The 20596-nt window shown below is 31.9% G+C and overlaps 1 protein-coding gene across 1 annotated transcript in view; it reads right to left on the bottom strand.

Moving 5' to 3' along the window:
- Nucleotides 1–6208: 6208 nt before the first annotated feature.
- PTH2R (parathyroid hormone 2 receptor) overlaps nucleotides 6209–20596 on the bottom strand; it is a 108130-nt gene continuing 93742 nt past the window's right edge. The window contains exons 10-13 of the mRNA XM_074307697.1: nucleotides 20416–20510; nucleotides 10320–10458; nucleotides 9078–9119; nucleotides 6209–7174 (exon numbers count right to left, since the gene is read on the bottom strand). Coding sequence (XP_074163798.1) covers nucleotides 6782–7174; nucleotides 9078–9119; nucleotides 10320–10458; nucleotides 20416–20510 — 669 coding nt within the window. The 3' untranslated portion in view covers nucleotides 6209–6781. The remainder of the gene's footprint in view (nucleotides 7175–9077; nucleotides 9120–10319; nucleotides 10459–20415; nucleotides 20511–20596) is intronic.

The raw sequence follows: 20596 nt of genomic DNA, 5'->3' as shown, positions 1-20596 counted from the left end.
GATTTATCTCCCAGAGTTGCTATACTAGAAAGATTCAGTGTCCCTTGACCAATCTGGTGATGAGCCTTTGTGGAATTAGTAGGTTTATTCTAGGTCAAAAAACACATAATCTGATGTTAGCTCTATAATTGATATCTCTCAGTTTGATAGGACCTACCAATTCTTGTGCTTCACTGGCATATATAATGAAATAACAAAATAAGATTTTAGTGAAGGAAGGTAGAAACATCCTAAAAGATTTGTTGTAGATACATCCTAAAAAGATAAAAAAAGATACATCCTAAAAGAGTTGTCTGAAAATAAGTCCCTTGAAAATTTTGGTGGCTGTATTGTCTGTAATAGTTATATTTCATTAAGTCAGGTAGAAGTTTTTATCTTTGCTACTATTCTTTGGTAGTGATGGGAGTTATTGCAATTGGTCAATTAATAATAGTGAGGTCATAGCATGTTATTTTTAGCACCCTATCATATTGTATGGGATAGATGTATGCCTCTCAAAAGATTTTGACCTAAATATTCACATGGGAAAAACAAGATGATTGGTTTCTTAGGAAAAAGTCATATATGTTTTTTACCTAAAAATAGATTGTAAAAAAAAAAAAAACTAGAAGGTCAAGTAGTTCATAGATGTAAACTATTAATTATAAATTAATAATGAGTCGGAGATAAAAAAAATCTCACTATGTTTTGGACTCTTAACCATCCTTAAAAACAGCTATTTGTGCATTTTCATCAGTGGAGAATTGATTTAGTCTTTGATTATATGGAGACCTACATAAAGGTTAGCTTCAAATGTCACAGTAGATAAAGTAATCCAAGATTCATTAAAAGATAGACTCTTTCAGAAACATTATTAACAAAATACTAGGGCAAATGGGAAAAAAATCTGACTAGGCTGTCTGGCAATAAAACTTGAAAATTTTTCTTGGGGGTGGCAGATAGGAAAAAAATAACAAGGCAAAATTACGTCAAAAAGTTATTATAATGAAATGAGTTAATCCATTTAATGCATGGAAGGAATTAAAGCTTCCTTTTTGCCCCAATCATCACTAATTTTCAGTTTTTCAATGCACTGATAATTTAATGATAGAATAAAGTGTGCATGTGTGTGCATTTTTAATAGCACTTTATATAATCCATAATTTTACTAAGCTGTTAAGAAAGAATATAAAATAATTTATCACATCACATATTATCTCATATGAAAATGTTGGTTATCATTTAAAGATTTTGATTCAAGCAAAAAATACTTAGATATGTCTTAAGAAAACATGCAAAAAATTCTTTTTAAAAATGTTTAGCAATTCTATTCATAAAAGGATAAAAATGAGAATTTTAGAGAATTAAAAGATGATATGGGAAAGGAATGAGATAGTTGTCACCTTTTTTACAATTTCTTTTTAAAAATAACATTGATATCTTTTAAATTATGATATTGTCTAAATTTCTCTCAATATCCATCTCTTCCTTCTCCCAAAGAGAAAAAAATTTTAAGAATGAATATTTAAGAGAGAATATTTTAATGAAAAAAATTAAAGATATAAAAAAGGAAAAAAATTACCCAATTCATCATTACATCAAAAACAATCTTGAAAATAAATGTAATTTCCTATACCTACTGACCTCTTACCTTTGCCAAAAGGGGCAAGATGAGGTGTCTAATTTCTTTTCTTTGAAGTCAAGCTTTTTCTTTGTAATTGTACAACATGCATTTTCAATTATTTTGTAGTTTTTTCTATTTACATTGTTGTAGTCATATCTATCTATTCTTCTGTTTACTTAACTCTTCAACAGTTCACATGATTCTTTTCCTGTATCTCTGTGCTCATCATGATCATTGTTTTTTACTACATAATAAATGCCCTATTCCATTACAATCACATATCACCACCTGCTTAGACATTTTCCTACCAAAGGGTAACTATTTGTTGCTATAAAAAAAGTACTATTATATCAATTTTGTGTTCTATGAGTACTTTCTTCTTATCAATTACTTTCTTGTTATATATGTTTAGTGGCAGAATCTATGGCTCAAAGGTTATGGATAATTTAATAACTATATATGTACAATTCTAAATTGTGTATAGATATGTATAAATTTTACAAATATGTACAAATTGTACATTACAAACAGGCACACTGGTCCATTGTTGTTGGTTGAAGATAAACCAACAACAATGGACCAGTGCAACTCTCTGTAATTCCTCCAACTTTACCTATGTTCATTTTTAAAAATATCTGCAATTTATTGGGAGTGAGGTGAAAACTATAGGATAGTTTGAGTTGCAATTTTTCTTATTATTAATGTTTTAGAACAGTAATACAGATGATTATTAATAATTTGCAGGTCTTTTGAGAACCATTCATTATCCTTTGACCATTTATTTTGGGAGTGACTATCAAAGTCTCTCCTCTCCTCTTCCTAACAATTTGTTAATTGTCTGTATATCCTAGATGGCAATTTTTTTTGGTGAGAAAATTTAATTACAGGTATTTTTCCTGTTCTCTGTCTTATTTTTTCCTGTCAAAGAATAGAGCTGGTTTTGGCAAAATCTTGTTAGGGATGATGTTAATTTGTATTACTCTTCCTTCTTTTGTTTTGACCTTTTGTGATTCTTCTCATTTTTCCTAGCCTATCTTACCTATTACCCAACCAAAATTTTTACCATAATGCTTTACTTGATCTAGCTCTCCTGACCTTTACTTTCTCCCCAATTAAAACATAGTTCTCTGCTCTTATTGACCAATTTATTATGAAGGCACTGGTTTTTGTTAAGTAGTTTCTTAGTTGTATCTTACTTTCCACAACCTTCTTTAGAGTTTTCTTGATAGAGATACAAGAATAGTTTACCATTTCCTCCTCCAGTTCATTTTATAGATGAGAATCTGAGACAGGGTGAAGTCGCTTGCTCAAGGTCACACAGCTAATAAGTGTCTGAGTACCATGCCTGGTACTCTATCCACTGTGCCATTGAGGTGTCCCCAAAGCACTGATGGGTCATCATTATTATAATCATTAGAATTAATGGTAGAAAGGACTTTACATTTTGTGTACTGCAGTAGTGTCAAACTCAAATAGAAATGATCCTTGTGAGTAGCATATTGTTTTGGAAAACTACAAATTGACTTCAGTGACCAGAAATTAGGAGGTACTCTTTTTGTCATAGATGTTGTCTGTGCATTTCATTATTTAATATCCTATCTCTCCACACTCGTATTGATGTTAGAATTTATGATAGTAATTGTTCTTGTTTCACCATCTTAATAACTAGCTTTTGGTAGAAGTTTATTGAAGTCATATTAACATGAATTGGAAGCATATTAATGGAGGCTTGTGAGTGACTATTCTAGAAACCTAGCTCCTCAGAGTTACCCCTGCAACCCTATCACAGTGGCAGTTGCTTCCTGGGGACTCAACCTGCCAATACTAATTGAAGTCAGAGATTATTAATTAGAAAATTAATTATAAACAATAAGAGAAAAGTTAGAACCCCAGAGATAATTCTACAAAAGGAAGTAAGTACCTTTAGATCCTTGATTAAACTATTTTACCTGCTTCTAGAAGTGAATATTCTTTTCTGAAATATATTACTAGAAAACAATACTTTCTGAGAAGAATAGGGAGAAGTTGTACAATTCACTCCCAATTTGGATCACCTCTGCATCACATATATGCTTCATAATAGCTGAGGGAAGCTTACTGTCTGGGGAAGTAATTAAGCAAACCATTGATACAGAATTTAGCTATCTATAGTCATTAGAATTTTTCACATTGAAGAACTACATACAAATCTAGAAGAGAAATCCTAAATAAAAAAAATACCATTTGAGATATCACTCCTTAGATGAAATGATACATAGTTGTTTATCTGTATTATGGCTAATTTGTTTTGAAAAGGTATAGGAAATCCAATGCTCTTAGACAAATAGTCATTTCACAACAAGTCATGGACATCAGAGCCTGTGGAGTAAACATCACTGTTGCTTGCCAAGCATTGTTGGTTTCATCTCACTCCAAAAGCAGAGCATAATTAGAAAATAGAATATTTCGGTATCAGAGAAAGCAGTCTGACCCATACAGACAATGGGAAATTGTATTATCAGTGATGCCAGTCTTTTGACTGATGCAGAATTTCAGTAATAGAACGGAATATTCATGTAAGCAAGCCTTATAAAGAAAACATTCATAGCTGGGCAGCCTTGATTTACCTAAGGCAACACATTAAGTCACTAGTATTTAGCATCTATTGCATATCTCAAAGGCAGAAAATTTGTTGCTTTAGAAAGAAATATTTCAGAACATTTAATTGGAGCTGAAATCTGAAAATTAGATATAAAAATCATACATAATGTCTTCTTATTTCCCTTCAGTGTCAATTAGTTTAAATCTGCTCATTAGAGGTTTGGAGAAAATTCCTAAGTATAATTATTCCAGGTTTAAATTAAATATAACTACCTTCTGAAAAATACTTGTTATTAAGTGATTTAAAAAAAATCAGGCAAAATGTGATGAGAATAGCACTTGTGAAGAATATTTGGAAAGATAAAAATAAATCAACACACCTGATATTTTTTGCTAAAACTAATGAAACAGTGGAACCTATTGACATTTCTGTATAAAGTTTTCTAGGTTAGTGAAAACATCACAAAAATTTCATTTTTCATTTCTTCTAAGAAAGTTAGACAAAGTGGATCTAGGTATGGTGGAAGAACAGAAATGCTAGATGAATTCTAAAATTAAATTAACCTTAGTATCTAGACTTGTATTATAAACACTAATGAGATATATTAAATTTCTGAGGACTTTTAGTCCTTAAATTTGGGTGTCAATTTAGGCATAATTTTAGGTTCTTGCTGTTTAACCAAGGCATTTATATTCTATAAACATATGTGACCCCCTTATAAATAAAATCCATGAAATTTTTGTTTAAAACAAAATGGCAAAAACCCCTCTATTCTATACTATTTTCATTTTGTAAAATGTTTTTCTCAAATGTTTCATTTACCCTTAAATATTTATGACATAGGCAGATACTATCCCCATTTTATAGATGGAAAATTTGAGGCAGTGAGGACAGTTGAATGATTTCATGAGACTAGATATCTAGTTATTAATGAAGCTGAATTAGAATCCTGGTTATAATACTACAGTGCATCCCATCCAAATGAAATGAGTATGACAATGTGCGTGTGTGTGTGTGTGTGTGTGTGTATGTGTGTGTGTGTGTGTGTTAAGGAGTAAATAATATAGAAGTGGCCAATGTTGCCTAGAACATAACTATACAGCAAAGAAATGTGGAAATGGTACTATATATTAGGGCATTTTAGTCGTGTAACTTTTTTGTATTTAGATTACTTATTATAGATAAGTGAACATTTTATTTTACTTAAACTTCTTTATTTTATCTTTGATATGCTGATACTTCTTGGAAAAAAACTTGCTGTAATGTCTATAACATAGTGAAGTACTTAGCAAATGCTTGTTGACTTTTTAATTTCTGATAGATTTTAGGTTTCTTCAATATAAGCTCTTTATAATGGGGTGGGGAGAATACTTTCTATTTTCTTTTAATTTCTTTGTGAGCATCATTTAGTTTAACTCTATAACAGGCAGTTTGACTTTAGGATGAAAGCAGTAATTGTGGAGTAAAGAGGTCCCTAAGGATAATTGAGGGGACCAGTTGGAGCCTACTTAAGTTCAAGTAGTACCAAATAGTGCTTCCCAACAAATACCACAGTGTAGTTATGGCTTGAGCTGACTGGAAAGTAAGGTAAAGCACCCTGAGATTTAATAATGAGTAAAAACATCCATGGGAAAAGTCAATGCCTAACAATCTCAAGAAGGAAAACTGGAAGAAGTGGTGGAGCTTCAATAAAGTTAAAGAAGAAGACATAGGAAGGAAGGGAAATAAGCTTTTAATTTTTCCACATGCCATTTTACAATATTCAATAATAAAGCAGGTTCAGGAAACATCATTGAAATAGTGCAACTGAGTACAAAGATAAATGATAACTCCCAATATGAGCTTCCAAAGTTTCATTCATTACATGATCCCTCATGTAACAGTTTTGAGTGGAGCATGAGAAATAAAGCACTGGGCTCTTGCTGGTTTGCAGAAGTGTCATGCAATAAGAGATTATATTCTGCACCAGCTTTGTAGCAATTTTCCTTATTCTTATAAAGAAAAGAGCTCCAATTGGCCATTAGTTTTTTTTTTTGTTTGTTTGTTTCCCCAAATCTCAGCAAACTTATTTTCTTATTTGCTCTTCATATTCTCAGATCTTTCAAATTATCTTTCCATCCTCTTAATAGTATTATTATATAGCTCAGATGAGGACAATGGTAAAAGTTCACCAAAGGGGTTAGCAGGGGAGATACAACATCTTACTTTTAAGGGGCAACAATCAGATGCCATTTGATCTTTACCTTCTTGGGTTCAGCTTCAGTCTATAAAAGTGAACTTTTGGTGATCTTTTCTGCACAGGGACTGACCCAATTCAGTGAAATATTTTCACACTACAGTCATAAATTTACAAATATGTTAAATAGGTACAACATTCTTATAAAACAATGTACAAATCAAGGAGCATTTTATATGAAAGTAAACATTTATAATTTTTATTTAATGATTTTAATGATTACTGAATTATCCATTAAGAGAATGGTGGATAACTTTTAGAATTAATACTTTGCCATCAAACTGTCAACAAATTTGGCTCAGGGGAAAAAAAAAGTTTCCCCCTCATAATAAAACTAAATGACCTAATTAATTTCAGACACTCAGACAGCATCCTCAATTTCACTTTTGTTTTCTTCAGCATCCTTGATAGTTCCCACTGGCTTCAAACACTCCTTCAATGATATGGCATCCACCTGCTTCTCTTCATTTTCATTGGGTTCTTCATAGTTCCCCTGATGGAGACAGTCCTGTTCTGAGTTGCTCCTGACATAGCCTGGTAAATTCACATGGCTATCAGGCTGTCTGTTGACATTCCTAGGAGCTTTGCCAGAGATTAATACCAGGCGAGCACTTGCCATCATCTGAGATTGGCTACTGGTACTATGAGTCATGTTGGTGAGACCAGTGCCATACCTATAGTTACATGGAGTTGTTCTTTTCCAGTCAACAGCCAGATTCCATCTGGTCCATGTCTTCTTGATTTCAGCTTGAACCTAAAGCAAAATAATTTTATTATTATATAATATGTATATATATTAATTGATATATATATTATGTGAATAAAATTACAGTTTTTATAAAAGTATTTGACAGTTTCAAGTTCTTTGCCAAAAGTGTATATGGAACCAAATAGAAATTGCTTATTGATAAGGAGAAGAAAGCTTCTCTTGAAAGTAGACACAGTAAGGAGCAATCTAAAAAGTAAGTAATATATGTTCAATGCTCATTGTGTATAGAAGTGATGGAAATGTGAAAAAAAAAACATTCATCATTGTTTCCCCAGGATTACTGTAGGATGGAAGAAAAGTGGAAAGGAGGAAAGTATTAAGAGCATCAACCAATGAGAAATTGGTTTCATTAGATTAGAACTTATCCTCAGATTTTTGTTTCATCATGCTCATTCTCCAAGGAAGGACTGATGTGGCATTTTAGAAGAGGAATACAGGGTGCACCCCATTCTTAAAATGCTTATGAAACTCAAAGATATTTGAAATAACATTTGCCATGACTGTTTCCTCCTAGGGAAAAAATGAAAAAATGAAACAATAAACAAACACACATATACAAATATACATATCTCAAGGTATAAAATTTCTCCCTAAAAATTCAATAAGTGTCCTTTTAATTTAAGACAACAGGAGCTAATTAATTTCAAAACCTTGTTTATGTCCAGAACAAATAGTCAGCATCAATAGGAGCCATAGTTATAGATTTATTTTTCCCCACAATTTCTTTTCCAGGGCTTATATCAGATTTGTAACAGTCTAGGTCATCAGCAGAACTACCTTAAAATATTTAGATCATAATTTGCCACCAGTTTTTGTTACTTCTAGTCAACTGAAACTACCTAACCTTGCCCATCACCAAATTGTAACAGGAGCATTTAACATAATGGATTTTTGTACATCCAATTTTGTTGGAATTTCTTGAGAATGTGGACTAAATTTAGGCTTAAATGCGTGGAATATCAAAAAGAAAAGCTAAGTTATCTAATATTGCTCTTGGAGGTTCTAAATCACTGTTTGGCAAACTTAGACACTTTGTGGTACCTCTTTAACGATTTTATCATACATTATCATTATTTTGTACTTAAAGCCTACCTAAAAGACCCCATGAGCAATTAGGTGACAAAGTAGTAGTGTCAGACCTGGAATCAGAAAGACATTTTTCTGTGTTCAAATCCAACCTCAGACATTTGCTAGCTGTGTTACCTTGAGCAAGTTACTTGACCCTGTTTGCCTCAGTTTCTGCATCTGTAAAATGGGCTGGAGAAGGAAATCTTAAATCACTCTAGTATATTTGCCAAGGAATGTCAAATGAATTCACAAAGAGTCGGACACAGATGAAATGACTGAACACGAAACACAACTCTAGTTCCCAAGAGGATAAGGATCAAATTTCATTTAGACAAGTATGTAGTGGGCACTTAACAAATGCTTGTTGACTGGTTTTCTTCAATGCCTAGCATTGTGTGTTATATGAAGCAGATGCTTAGTGGTGATTAATAAATCAAATTATTATTGAATTATACTAGGAATTGAGAAGTTTTATGACCTCAGTGGAGTAGAACCAAAGTTTCATGGATTGAAAGTTAGAAGGGATATTAGAGATCATCAAATCCAATCTCATCATATTATAGATGAAGAAAATAAAACCTAGGGAGGTAAAGAGACCTGTTTGGGGTTACACAGGTAGTCAATGACAGATCCAAGATGTGAATCCTGAATTTGACTTGAGTAGAATGTCATGAAGAAATCTTAACATCTAACAAACTTTGCTAATTTTCATTGGACTTGTGACTTCTCTTTCTCTGTCTCTTAACATTGGAAAAAATATCACCTTTATGAGGTGAATTGAATGGTATCACATCCTTAACAAATGCTGTTTTCAAATTACCTCTCCATTGCAGTAACAATAGATGATAGAAACAAAGAAACCCTGTAGAATGAAAAATCAGGACGTTAGTACACTTGAGTATTCAAAGAAGGGAACAAATTATCATCTCGTTGATATATAAATATAAAAATGATTCACAAATTTCCAGACCATAGGAGCATACATTTAAAGCCTAAAGGGATCTTACAGAATATTTAGTCCAATTCTTTCAAAGACCTAAAAAGTTTATAGAGAGTAAATGTGAGAATTGGAATTTGAATTCAGATCATTTGACTCAAGATTTAATATTCTTTGCATTTTGCCACTCTTATTTCATGGGGTATTTATTTCTTTCTCAGTCATCTAAGTAAGACAAGTGGTAGAACTTATTTCATTTCTAAATTTGTTTCCACTAGTTCCAGCTATGTTATCATTGAAAGTCTACATGATATCCTATTATAATTTTTAGGTACCTAAAAAGGTATAATAATGGCATAACAATCAGGTAGAGTAATGAATCAGGATCAGTGTTGAGAGTTTCAACATACTCAACACCAACATGGCATAATGAAAAAAAACATTGAACTTAGAGTAAGTAGACTTGAGAAGGAATCACAATTCTGTCACATAGTTTACTTTTCTAAGCTTGTTTCCTTCTATGTAAAATGGGAATGATTATACTTGTTTGGATAAGCAGAGCAGTCTGATGGACAGAAATAGTTAGAACATCTTTGACTCTAACATCTTAGTGCCTCAGACAACTCTCTGTTTAAGATAGAGTAACATTGTCCAGTTGCATTACAAGAGGGTTTTCCCACACTTATTAAATCACAGTTCTGAATACTAACTCAGTGACAACAAAATCTTGATTTGCTTACCTACCTGTTTCTCAGGATCACTATGGGAATCAAATCAGTTAATCTCTATGAAAACTTTGTAAAACCTTATGCAAATATAAGGAGCTGTTAATTTCTGCTTCATCTGAAAATCACATCTGATAATCACATCAAATTAATTCTACACCAAATAGATCTTTATATATCCTGAGTTTGCGGTTTCATTTATGTCAAAGGGCTCTTAGAGGTGAGCTCTTATGAACAAAGAACAAGCCAGCCCTGAAATGGTCAGCAAAAAAAGATTAGAATTATGCTCTTACATGGTTGTGGGGATATGTACACTAGTCAAAAGAGAAGCAAGAAACTAGGGAAACTGGTCAAAATAAGGGCAAAACTGAAACATTTATCACCTTTCTGTCCTTTATACCTGAAAGGAGTTAAAGAAGAGTTCACAGTGCATCCGGATTTCCCATCCTAATCCAGTGAAAGTGTGGGGCAGACACACAAACACAATATAATGGACCCCAAAGACCAAGATCAGAACAAAAGTAGACTTTGCAAGTTTTCTGAAAAAGAAAGACAAGATTTTTCTTAGAATTAATTATATTATTTTAAAGTAAACACTGTTTGCAGAAGAAATAATGAATCTCTGGGTTTTGTTTGTTTGTTTGTTTGTTTTTTGGTCTATCTTGACTTATCCCCTTTCCAACCCAGCTATCAGTGTCTCTTATTCTCCTTCTTTTTAATTCCAAATCATAAAGTGGACTACAGATTCATTTCCCCTAATTATTTTCATTGACTTTTCCTTAATCTTGTTTTATTTCTTCAACTTAATAGACTTGTTTTTCAAGCATTAAGGACTTGGAGTAAAAATATTAAAATTTGGGAATTTGGGCAAATCACGTCAACTCTCTAAACCAATTTTTTATCTGCAAAATGGCTATAATGAGAACTCGAATTCACTGAATTTTCTTGAGGAAAATTCTTTTAAAATTCACAATATGAATTTTTGTGGTAATAGTCATAAAATGAATTACTTTACATTGTCCTAAACATCCCTGATTTCTGAACTTAGGAACTTAAGGTTAAGTGTCAGGCCAAGTATAGCCATTATAATAATCCAGTTTTCATGTAAAATATTTTTCCATTTCCATATCTTTACAATACACATATATGTGTATTTCCTGTTTGTTTTACTTTGCATCAATTGCTAAATCTCCCCCATAATTCTATGAATTCCTCATAATTATTGTTTCTCTTGGTACAATAATATTCCATTATATTAATATTCATATCTGGCTTCAAACATTTACTAGCTGTGTGACCTTGGATGAGTCATATAACTTCTGTTTGCATCAGTTTTATCATCTGTAAAATCAAATTAATAACATCTATCTCCCAGAGTTCTCATTAGGTTAAAATGGGATAATACTTTTAAGTACTTTGCAAAGGTGAAAGTGTTATTTAAATGATAATTCTATTTCTCCAAAATGTTTTTTTCCTGTATGAGGGACCCATATATCTTTTTTATTATTATAGCTTTTTATTTACAAGACATATGCATGAGTAATTTTTCAGCATTGACCCTTGCAAAATCTTCTGTTTCAACTTTTCCCCTCCTTACCCCCACCTCCTCCCCTAGATGGCAGTTAGACCAATACATATTAATTATGTTAAAGTATTTTTAAAATATAATATATGTATACATATTTATAGTTATTTTGCCGTACCAGAAAAATTGGATTTAAAAATAAGGTAAAAATAACCTGAGAAGGAAAACAAAAATGCAAGTGGACAAAAACAGGAGTGGAAATGTTATGTTATGGTCCACACTCATTTCCCACACTTTCTTTTACCAGGTGTAGCTGATTCTCTTCATTATTGAACAATTGGAACTGATTTGGTTCATCTCATTGTTGAAGAGAGCCAAGTCCATCAGAATTGATCATCATATAGTATTGTTGATGAGGTGTATAATGATCTCCTAGTTCTATTTATCTCACTCAGCATCAGTTCATGTAAGTCTCTCTAGGCCTTTCTGAAATCATCCTGCTGGTCATTTCTTACAGAACAATAATATTCCATAGCATTCATATACCATAACTTATTCAACCATTCTCTTTTTGATGGACATTCATTCATTTTCCAGTTTCTAGTCACTACAAAAAGGACTGCCACCAACATTTTTGAACATATGGGTCTCTTTCCCTTCTTTAAGACCTATTTGGGATATAAGCCCAGAAGTAACACTGCTGGTTCAAGGGATATGAACAGTTTGATAACTTTTTGAGCATAGTTCCAAATGGCTCTCCAGAATGGTTGAATGCATTCACAATTCCACCAACAATGTATCAGTGAAACCCATATATCTTTAATATTCTTGGAGTATATGTAATGTGTATATGTAATTTTCTGTTGTCTCCAGAAACTGCCTATCACTCTCTGGGAGGAGATCTGCTGTCTCAAGTCAATCTCTCAGCTGCCAACTCTGACCTAGAGTAGAGACTCTCCCCCTTGCTCAAAGTTTCTTTTATCCTCCCAGAGAATGGTCATGGAATAACTCAGGGGATTATGGGAAAAAATACTTCAACCAATGAACTTGTCCTCTTAAACATGCAAGCTTCTCCCCAGAAGTTCAAAGGGGTAAAACTCCCCTTAAAGGGCAGAACCAGAGAATTGTTAAGTACCAACTTAGCACTTAGTAAGAACCTAACATCTCCCCCTTTCTTTTGATTTAGAACATAGGGTGGTCATGATCTTGAAACATAAATCCATCAATATGGGAGGTATTACACATAATTACATAGATTACAAAAACAAATAGTAACATAGTAACATAATACATGCTAGAAGTATGTAACAAATAACATGATCAAATAATCATAAATTGAGAATTTATAAGTGTCCATAAGTCCATTGTCCATTAGTCTCATCTTGTGTTAGGAAATCCAATGATTCCTGCTGGTTTTAAAGTTCTTAATTCTCTTAGTTCTCTTAATCTCATGGTCATGGGTTCGAGTCCCACGTTGGGCGCCAATTATATGTATAACTGAGAGATTACAGAATGTGAAAGTTTACCAGCAATTTAGTGACAGTATAATTCTAAATTGCTTTCCATACTATCCTACTGCTTCACATTTTTACTGATTCTGTTGGAATTTGCACAGCTCCATCCAACATTGGTAGTTTTTGCCATCTTTGCCAATGTGCTAGTTGTGAAGTGAATTTGAATTTGAATCACCCTGTCATGCTTTTTAACTATTTAGAAATGCCATTTAATTGGTAGCTTTCAATTCTTTGGGAACTATTTGTTCATATTGTTTGATCATTTATCTTCTGAGGAAATGAGGCCTTGATTTTATATATTTATATGTGTTCGTTAACTGTATATCTTAGCTATTTGACCTTTAATAGAAACATTTGGGATGATTTCCCCCTCAAAAACAACTGCCTTTCTTCTCTTAGTTGTGTTGATTGTGCAAAAATTTTCAATTTCATGTAGTCAAATTTCCCTATTTTTACTCTTTTAATCTATTCCTTGTTCAGTTAAAAATTCTACCTCAGCCACAAATGTAAAAGAGATCAATCTAATTTTTCTTCTATTAAAAATATTGTGACATTTAAGATCCAAGTTATATGATCAATTGGAAACTACTGTGGTGTATAGTGTAAAGTGTTTGTTTAAATCTAATTTCTGCCAAATAGCTCCTTAGAAATTCTTAGTAATTTTAATAATAATGTTAAATATGGAATTCTTCACCAAATTATTTATGTTTTGGAGTTTTTTGAGCATTGGGTTATTGTATGTTTCTTATAATAGTGTATATAATCTGTTTCACTGATCTACTTTTCCATTTTTATAACCAGCACAACTAATTTTTATAATCACTGATTTAGAATATAGTTCAACATTTGGGAGTGAATTCCACTGAATTTATACCCCCTCCCTCCATTATATCTTGTTTTTTCAAGTTAATTTTATAATTTTTTTCATATCCATTTAAGGTATCCTCCTGATACTTTGATAGGTCTGACACTATATATTTATTAGATTATATAGTACTGTTAGTTTATTACATTATAGTAATGTCCATAATTATTTTCTTTTATGCTTATCTTAGGTAGACATTGGTAGATTGACTTCCAGATTTTAAAATATATTTTGAAGTTATTTTCAAAGAAGTTTCCCTTTCTATTATTTCCTCTTGGATTTTCCTATTGCTTCATAGAATTGCTATGGTTTTTATAGGGTTATTTTATAACCTGATACTTTATTGAATCTGTCGATAGCTTCAATTAGTTTCTTTGCTGATTCTTCAGGGTTTTCTGAATACATTATAACATCATCAGCAAATAAAGATAGTGTCATGTCTTCTTTGCCTTTGTTTCTGTCTTTTATTTATTTTTCTAACTCTTTTTGTTCTCTTTAGCATTTCTAACACCATGTAAAATTACAGTGAAGAAAGGTGAGCATCCTTTATTTATTAATGAATTTAGGGGTGGTTTTCTAATATATATATGTACATATATATATTAGATTGTATATTTATAATATTATAAATAACTAATTTTTATGTTTTGATCCCAGTGAGAAAAAATCACAAAATGTAAATTAGATTAGGGGAAAGGGAATTTGTAATATTTGCCTTTAGAAGCATTTTACAGGTATTGCTCTACATCCTACATGATATACTTATACCTCAAAGGATTTCTACATGAAAAAGTCCTTCAGTGGTTGTACTGTAGGGAGCTTTTTAAAAAGTATAACCATTGTGTTTTGTCAAAGGCTTTTTGTGAATCTATTGATAGCATAAATTTTGAAAAAAAGTTAACATGGCTGTGTTCCATTTTTTCATTTGTTGAATCATTTTTCCATTATTAATATAAATCCAATTTGTTCAGAGTGAATTTTTTTTGATGATTGATGTCTTTTTGATAGAATTTTGAAAAATTAATTGAATATATATTTACTAAAGATCATCCTAACTTTTCTTATGTGTCCCTAGTTCTCTCATCTCATCCTCATCATCTTCTATTCTCTGCAAAGTATATTTCTTCTATTATTCCAAGTTCATCTTTAGAACTCTTTTCTTCAAAAGGACTCTCTGGAATAAATGTGAATATTATTTGATATTTCCTATGCTAACTATTTGAAGCTTGTTATTTTATGTCTCATCTGTGAGAAGCTTTCAACCCTCTGAATCAGAGGCTTTACTCTCTCTGTGGGATATCACCTAATTGCTGCTTGTCTAGTGCCAACTATTTTGTGGGCACTCAGTACATTTTAATTGAATTGACTACAGCAGAGAGGAATCACATTAACTTTACCCTTAGTGCCTTAGAATGTTTTTATAATACCAGTTTGAAAGGGAAAAAAAATTGGATTTTATTACTCTGGGGCAAGGGTTCTTAACCTGGGATTCACATAATCCTAAAGGGTTTGTGAAATGCTTTTGCATATCTGAGAAGATGATGGGAAAAATTATAGCTTTATTTTCAACTATTGCTAACAGAAATTCCACTTCCAGTTAAGGATTTAAAAATATTATTTTAATGCCTTCACTTTGCATCATTTCCTTTGTCTTCTCATACTTCTCTGAATTTTTCATAGCTATTGTTTATTATAGCACAATATAAATCTATTGCATTCACACATTTTGATTTGTTTAATAATATTTTCCACTTTAGCCTCCAAATAAAAGGTGAAAATAATAATAATTTGTGTAATTCACACATATCACAATCAGTCATTCATCTTCATTCTTTCCTAATGGATGCCACTAAGATGGAGCTTAATGATCAAAGTTTCCAGGATTGACTTTGGATCTTATTTGTTTCTATAACATCCTAGAAACAGTATGCTGACATGCTTGGCAGGCCTATCTCTACACAAATACATAATATTTGCATAGCATACATTATCAATATAGCCAGGCTTTATAGACAGTTTTTAACAAGAAGGAATTAACATCTATGAAATGCTCATGCAAAATAATCAGGAAAGGGCCTAACAGAATCAGAAAATGCATAAAATTAAAATTATTGGGTTCCTTTTGACAATGTGGATAATCACATTGTCCAAGTAAAACTTAGAAAAGGACAGTTTTGCTTTCTACTACTTGGATGATTTAATGCTTTAAAACTATTGAAAAATTTTAAGATTATTTTTCCATGGCAGTTTATAAATCTAAAGATAAAGATTCCAATTTTACATTGTTTTGCCAAAGGACTGACAAGATAATTAAAAAAAAACTTTCAAATTTTACAAATTCCTCTGATCTTAGCATAGCAACTTTAGAATAGCTGAGTTAATTAATTCCATTTTAGAGTCAGTTTTAAAATAACATAGTACTGTTAAGAAGAAGGAAATGTTTATTTTTAGGAGTGACAATTTGTGCATTGTTTATATGCTCCTACTTAATTTTGATGCAGAGATCAGATCAATGCTTATAAAATGAACAGTATTTAAGTGGGAAATATTTATAAAATAGATTTTATCTACTGATTTAATCTCATAATTTCATAATCTCATTATCAATAGATTTAATCTCATGCATTATTATTTTTAACATAACTAAGTTATATGAAAATGTGAACACATATTTTGAAATAAATATAATTTTTGGTTCAAATTTAAATTTAACTAATGTTAGCACAAATCTATCTTTTTATGCATTTATTTATTTTCAAAGCAAGAATTGGATCAGAACTTTTGCCTCCTTATTTGTAGAATGAAACCTTCCTGAATACATGGTGATAAGATAGCAGAAAGCAATTAATGGGTTTTCATTGTCAATATAGAGAAAAGGGTGGGAAAAATCAATCTGTTCTTCATAATTACTACTCATAAGTTTACTCATACCATCCAAACATAACTATAGCAAATTCCTTATTAGAAAAAAAGAGAATCCCATTTTTCAGTGCCTTAGAATTCTCAATTCATTTTTTATCTGACAGCATATGTTTTGTGACTGACTTCTGGAGGGAGGATCAGTCACTAAATTACCAGTCACAAGAGAATAATGACTATATCAATGACCCAAGACAAAACACTTTTTAAAAAGGATCATCTCAAGGAAACCTTGAAAATAGGAGAACAGAAGAAAAGGAGGAGAAAGAACAAATAATGGCATGAATATTTCTTAGTAACTCACAGAGTCAAGAATACTTTCTAATTAGAAAAAGTCAATTAGAAGTTAAATGAAACATAAACATAATATTTGTATCAAATTGGCCACTCCCCATGCCTTTAATGATATCCCTCTTCCTTTTTACTTCTAAGGATGTCTCTTTTTCTATAAGAATTAACTCAAAGATCATCTTATTTTATGAAGCTTTTACTGATTCCTTCTAAGTGCTAGTACCCTCCCTTCCAAACCATCTCATATTTAACTATATTGTATTTGTACTTATTCTCATTGTAGTTTTTCTGCATACATTTATACATTTACTTCTCGTCTGTTAAATAAATTTCTTTAGAGTCCAGATTATTTTATTTTTTTGTATTTGGATCCTATTAAATTGTGAGCGCACACTATCTTTTCCCTCTTTCTGTATCCCCAGTGATTATCACAATGTCTGGCTCATGATTGCTTGAAAAATATTTATTTACTAGTGTTTATTAAATGACAAGGAATAATTTAATTTTGAAGACTTAAATCAGGAGCTGTTAGGATGCTTATCTGTTTATAAAGAGATGATGAAATAGTTGTAGGTTCAAACAACCAATTAACAATCAACAATCAAAATAAGTGGTTATTTTTTTTTCAGACATTATACCAAGTTCCAGTAAAAAATGAGTGTCATCCCTGAACTAAAAGAGTCTGAATACTAATGCAAGAGAACATGTAAATAGGCATATATAAAACATGTAGATTAGATGAAAATTAACTTTGAATGGAAAGCAATAGTAACTGGAGAGAGGTGAAGGGGAGACAAGGAAAGACCATCTATCTAAGATAATATTTGAGTTGCATTTTGAAGAAACCCAGAAATTTAGAGGTAGAAGGAATCTTGTAGATAAGGTAGTCCAAAGAGGAGAATCCTTGGATTTATAAAGATGAAGTGATTTGCTCAAAATGCTAGTAAATTGCAAAGTTGGAATTCAAACTGAGGGGCCTGTAGAGTAGTAAATATCACTATTTTAAAAAGGGTATCCATATGGTGGCAAATAGTTTCCGTTTAGGAAAAGAATCTCTTATTCTAGTTCCAGGTTCATATGTAGGAAGGGGTAATCAAATTCTCCCCAAAAACCAGCATCCAAAACCAAATATTAGATGTAAAATTCTTTGTTTTAGCTAAAATTATATTACTGAAACTTCATTTTTTTTGTGGGTGTAAGAGAAAAAGTTTTAGAGAAAGCAGAGAAGATTGGGCATAGGTGGACATGAGGAAGAAGATGGCAGAGTAAGCACTGAAAAGGTGGATCTGATGCTATATGTTTGCTGTCCTTTGCCTTTTATGAGGTTTGGAGTAAGTTAATATTTTTTTTAGTTGCTAGTGATGTTTTTATTGACAATAATGTTAGCCTCATATCTAAGGGGTTAGTGAAGAACAGAAATCTATTACTCACACCCTACATTAGCTACTATGTGACTATCATGGGGAGGGACTATAGGTATGAAAATATTTCATGTTTTCTTTGTATTTCAGAGATGTCAAGATTTTACTACCAAACAAAACATTACCCTAAAGACTGATTATAGATACTGACCTATCTAGTGATGATTAAGGGCATTTTTTTGTCTTTTGTGTATTTGTCCATTTAAACATTTTTTGAGAAGCTTAATATACTGATGACATGAAAAGCTCTGCTCTAACCCCACCTATACCAATAGTCACTGTATAGTCACTTTCCTCATTATTAAATGACATGATTAGATAATATTATCTTCAGGATCTCTTCAAGTTTCATTTAGTCTATGGAAGGAGGATGCAATTTTCATATGTTCTTTTAAAGGTTTTTCATTAAATTCTCCATTAATGTGAAGATGAATCTATAGCTTCTATTTGGCTTGAAGGCTTGATTATGGCAGTAAATACTCAAATCCACTTTATTATCAAAGAGAGAAGAGCATGATTAACACATTTGAAGGGTTTTAAACAAAAACATTTTGTGGGACTAAAATAAAAGAATGAATGTAATACTCTCAGACTTGTTCTACTGGATTTCCTGACCATACTTTGTGGGAGAAGAGATAGGAGAAAGAATTAATGGTCAAAGTATTTTGGGGAACTCTGAAATCATCAAAAGAGCTGATATTGAATTTGACAATATTTGAGAAAGACCCCAAACCAGAAAATGAGCTAAAGTTGAAGAAAAAGAAAGCCTGGGATAGTAGAAAGGAGAGAAGTAGGTGACTTAAAGAGATGGAGGGCTGTATTTCAATAATTGAGCCATAGACTAAAATTTGTATACAAATACACAAAATTGATATAAAAACAAGATGAATTATGGACCCCAATGATAATAGACAAATTTGAATTCATTGCTAGGTGTTGCTAAGATTTAGTGGAATAAAATCTCTACATAGCTTTGACTTTAGAAGGGTACATCTTAAAAATAGAAGATAAAAAGGGTGGACTTAGAATAATATTATATATTAAGAAGGCATATTTAGATGAGAAAATCCAGGAACTAGAAGGGGAATGCATAATGGAGGGCATTTATATGATCCAAGTATCCAAGAATTGATATTATGGTATATGCCATTAAGTAATGATAAAATAAAAGGATTTAAGAAAAATACTGCTTAACTATTGAGTAGAATGGGCTTCTTCTGGAAATAGTTGGGATCCCTGTCGCCTAAATAAAAGGAAGATGACTTTTGCATTATTGCAGGGATTCTCATTCAGTAATTATATAGAGTGTTCAGGTGACTAATAGTGACCCTTCTAACTAAGATTCTAGGTCGCTAAACAAAGCAGATGGATTCATCATAATGATCTGGGGAATGCTCACTGTTTCTGTATTCAAGATAATACACAATTTATCTGAAGTAAGTCAGTTTAGAGCATATGAAGAGAAAGAAAACTCATAGTATTCTGTTATGACACAGGAGCCACTGCCATTGGCTGTGGGAGGTCTAACTCAGACCTGTACAATGGATCATGTGAGAGGATGATGATGATACAAGGAGACTGAGAGGCAGTTGCGTTCTTTGACCTCTCTCCTCTTCCTTCTTGCCTCCAATTTATTTCATTCCCAATCCACAAAGAACATCTGCGAAGGCTGCTTTACTCCTTCAAGTGTCATGATTCATAAATGTGGAGGTTCTTGGAGAATTGGACTGTCCCTTCACCTAGACATGGTCCTTAATAGTATTCTATGCTAGCAACAAAAATGACAATTATGTTTGTAAACATTACTTATATTTTCATAAAATATATCCAAGCTTTTCTATCAATGAAACAAGGACAGAGTAATAAACTAGACATTTGTCACAATGTTTATTTCTTTGATTTCTGATTTTTTTTCTGACATAGATTCAGAAACCTTTGATGGATTCCTGTCCTAGTGTTACCTGTATTGTTTTCTTGTATCATATCCAACAGCATTGGTCTCCCATATTTTAGTGGCCAGGACCCTCACAGTGTTGAGGAATAAAATAAAGTTCAGCTGAAAAACAAAATATGAGGGAAAAAATCAGCTATGCTTCAATTTGTTTTGTATAAATAAACATGAACCATCCTTCTGGTTATATA

Source organism: Sminthopsis crassicaudata, chromosome 3 (assembly GCF_048593235.1).
Source record: "Sminthopsis crassicaudata isolate SCR6 chromosome 3, ASM4859323v1, whole genome shotgun sequence".
In the NCBI taxonomy this organism is placed as follows: Eukaryota; Metazoa; Chordata; class Mammalia; order Dasyuromorphia; family Dasyuridae; genus Sminthopsis; species Sminthopsis crassicaudata.
This window is presented reverse-complemented; position numbering and strand designations above follow the sequence as displayed.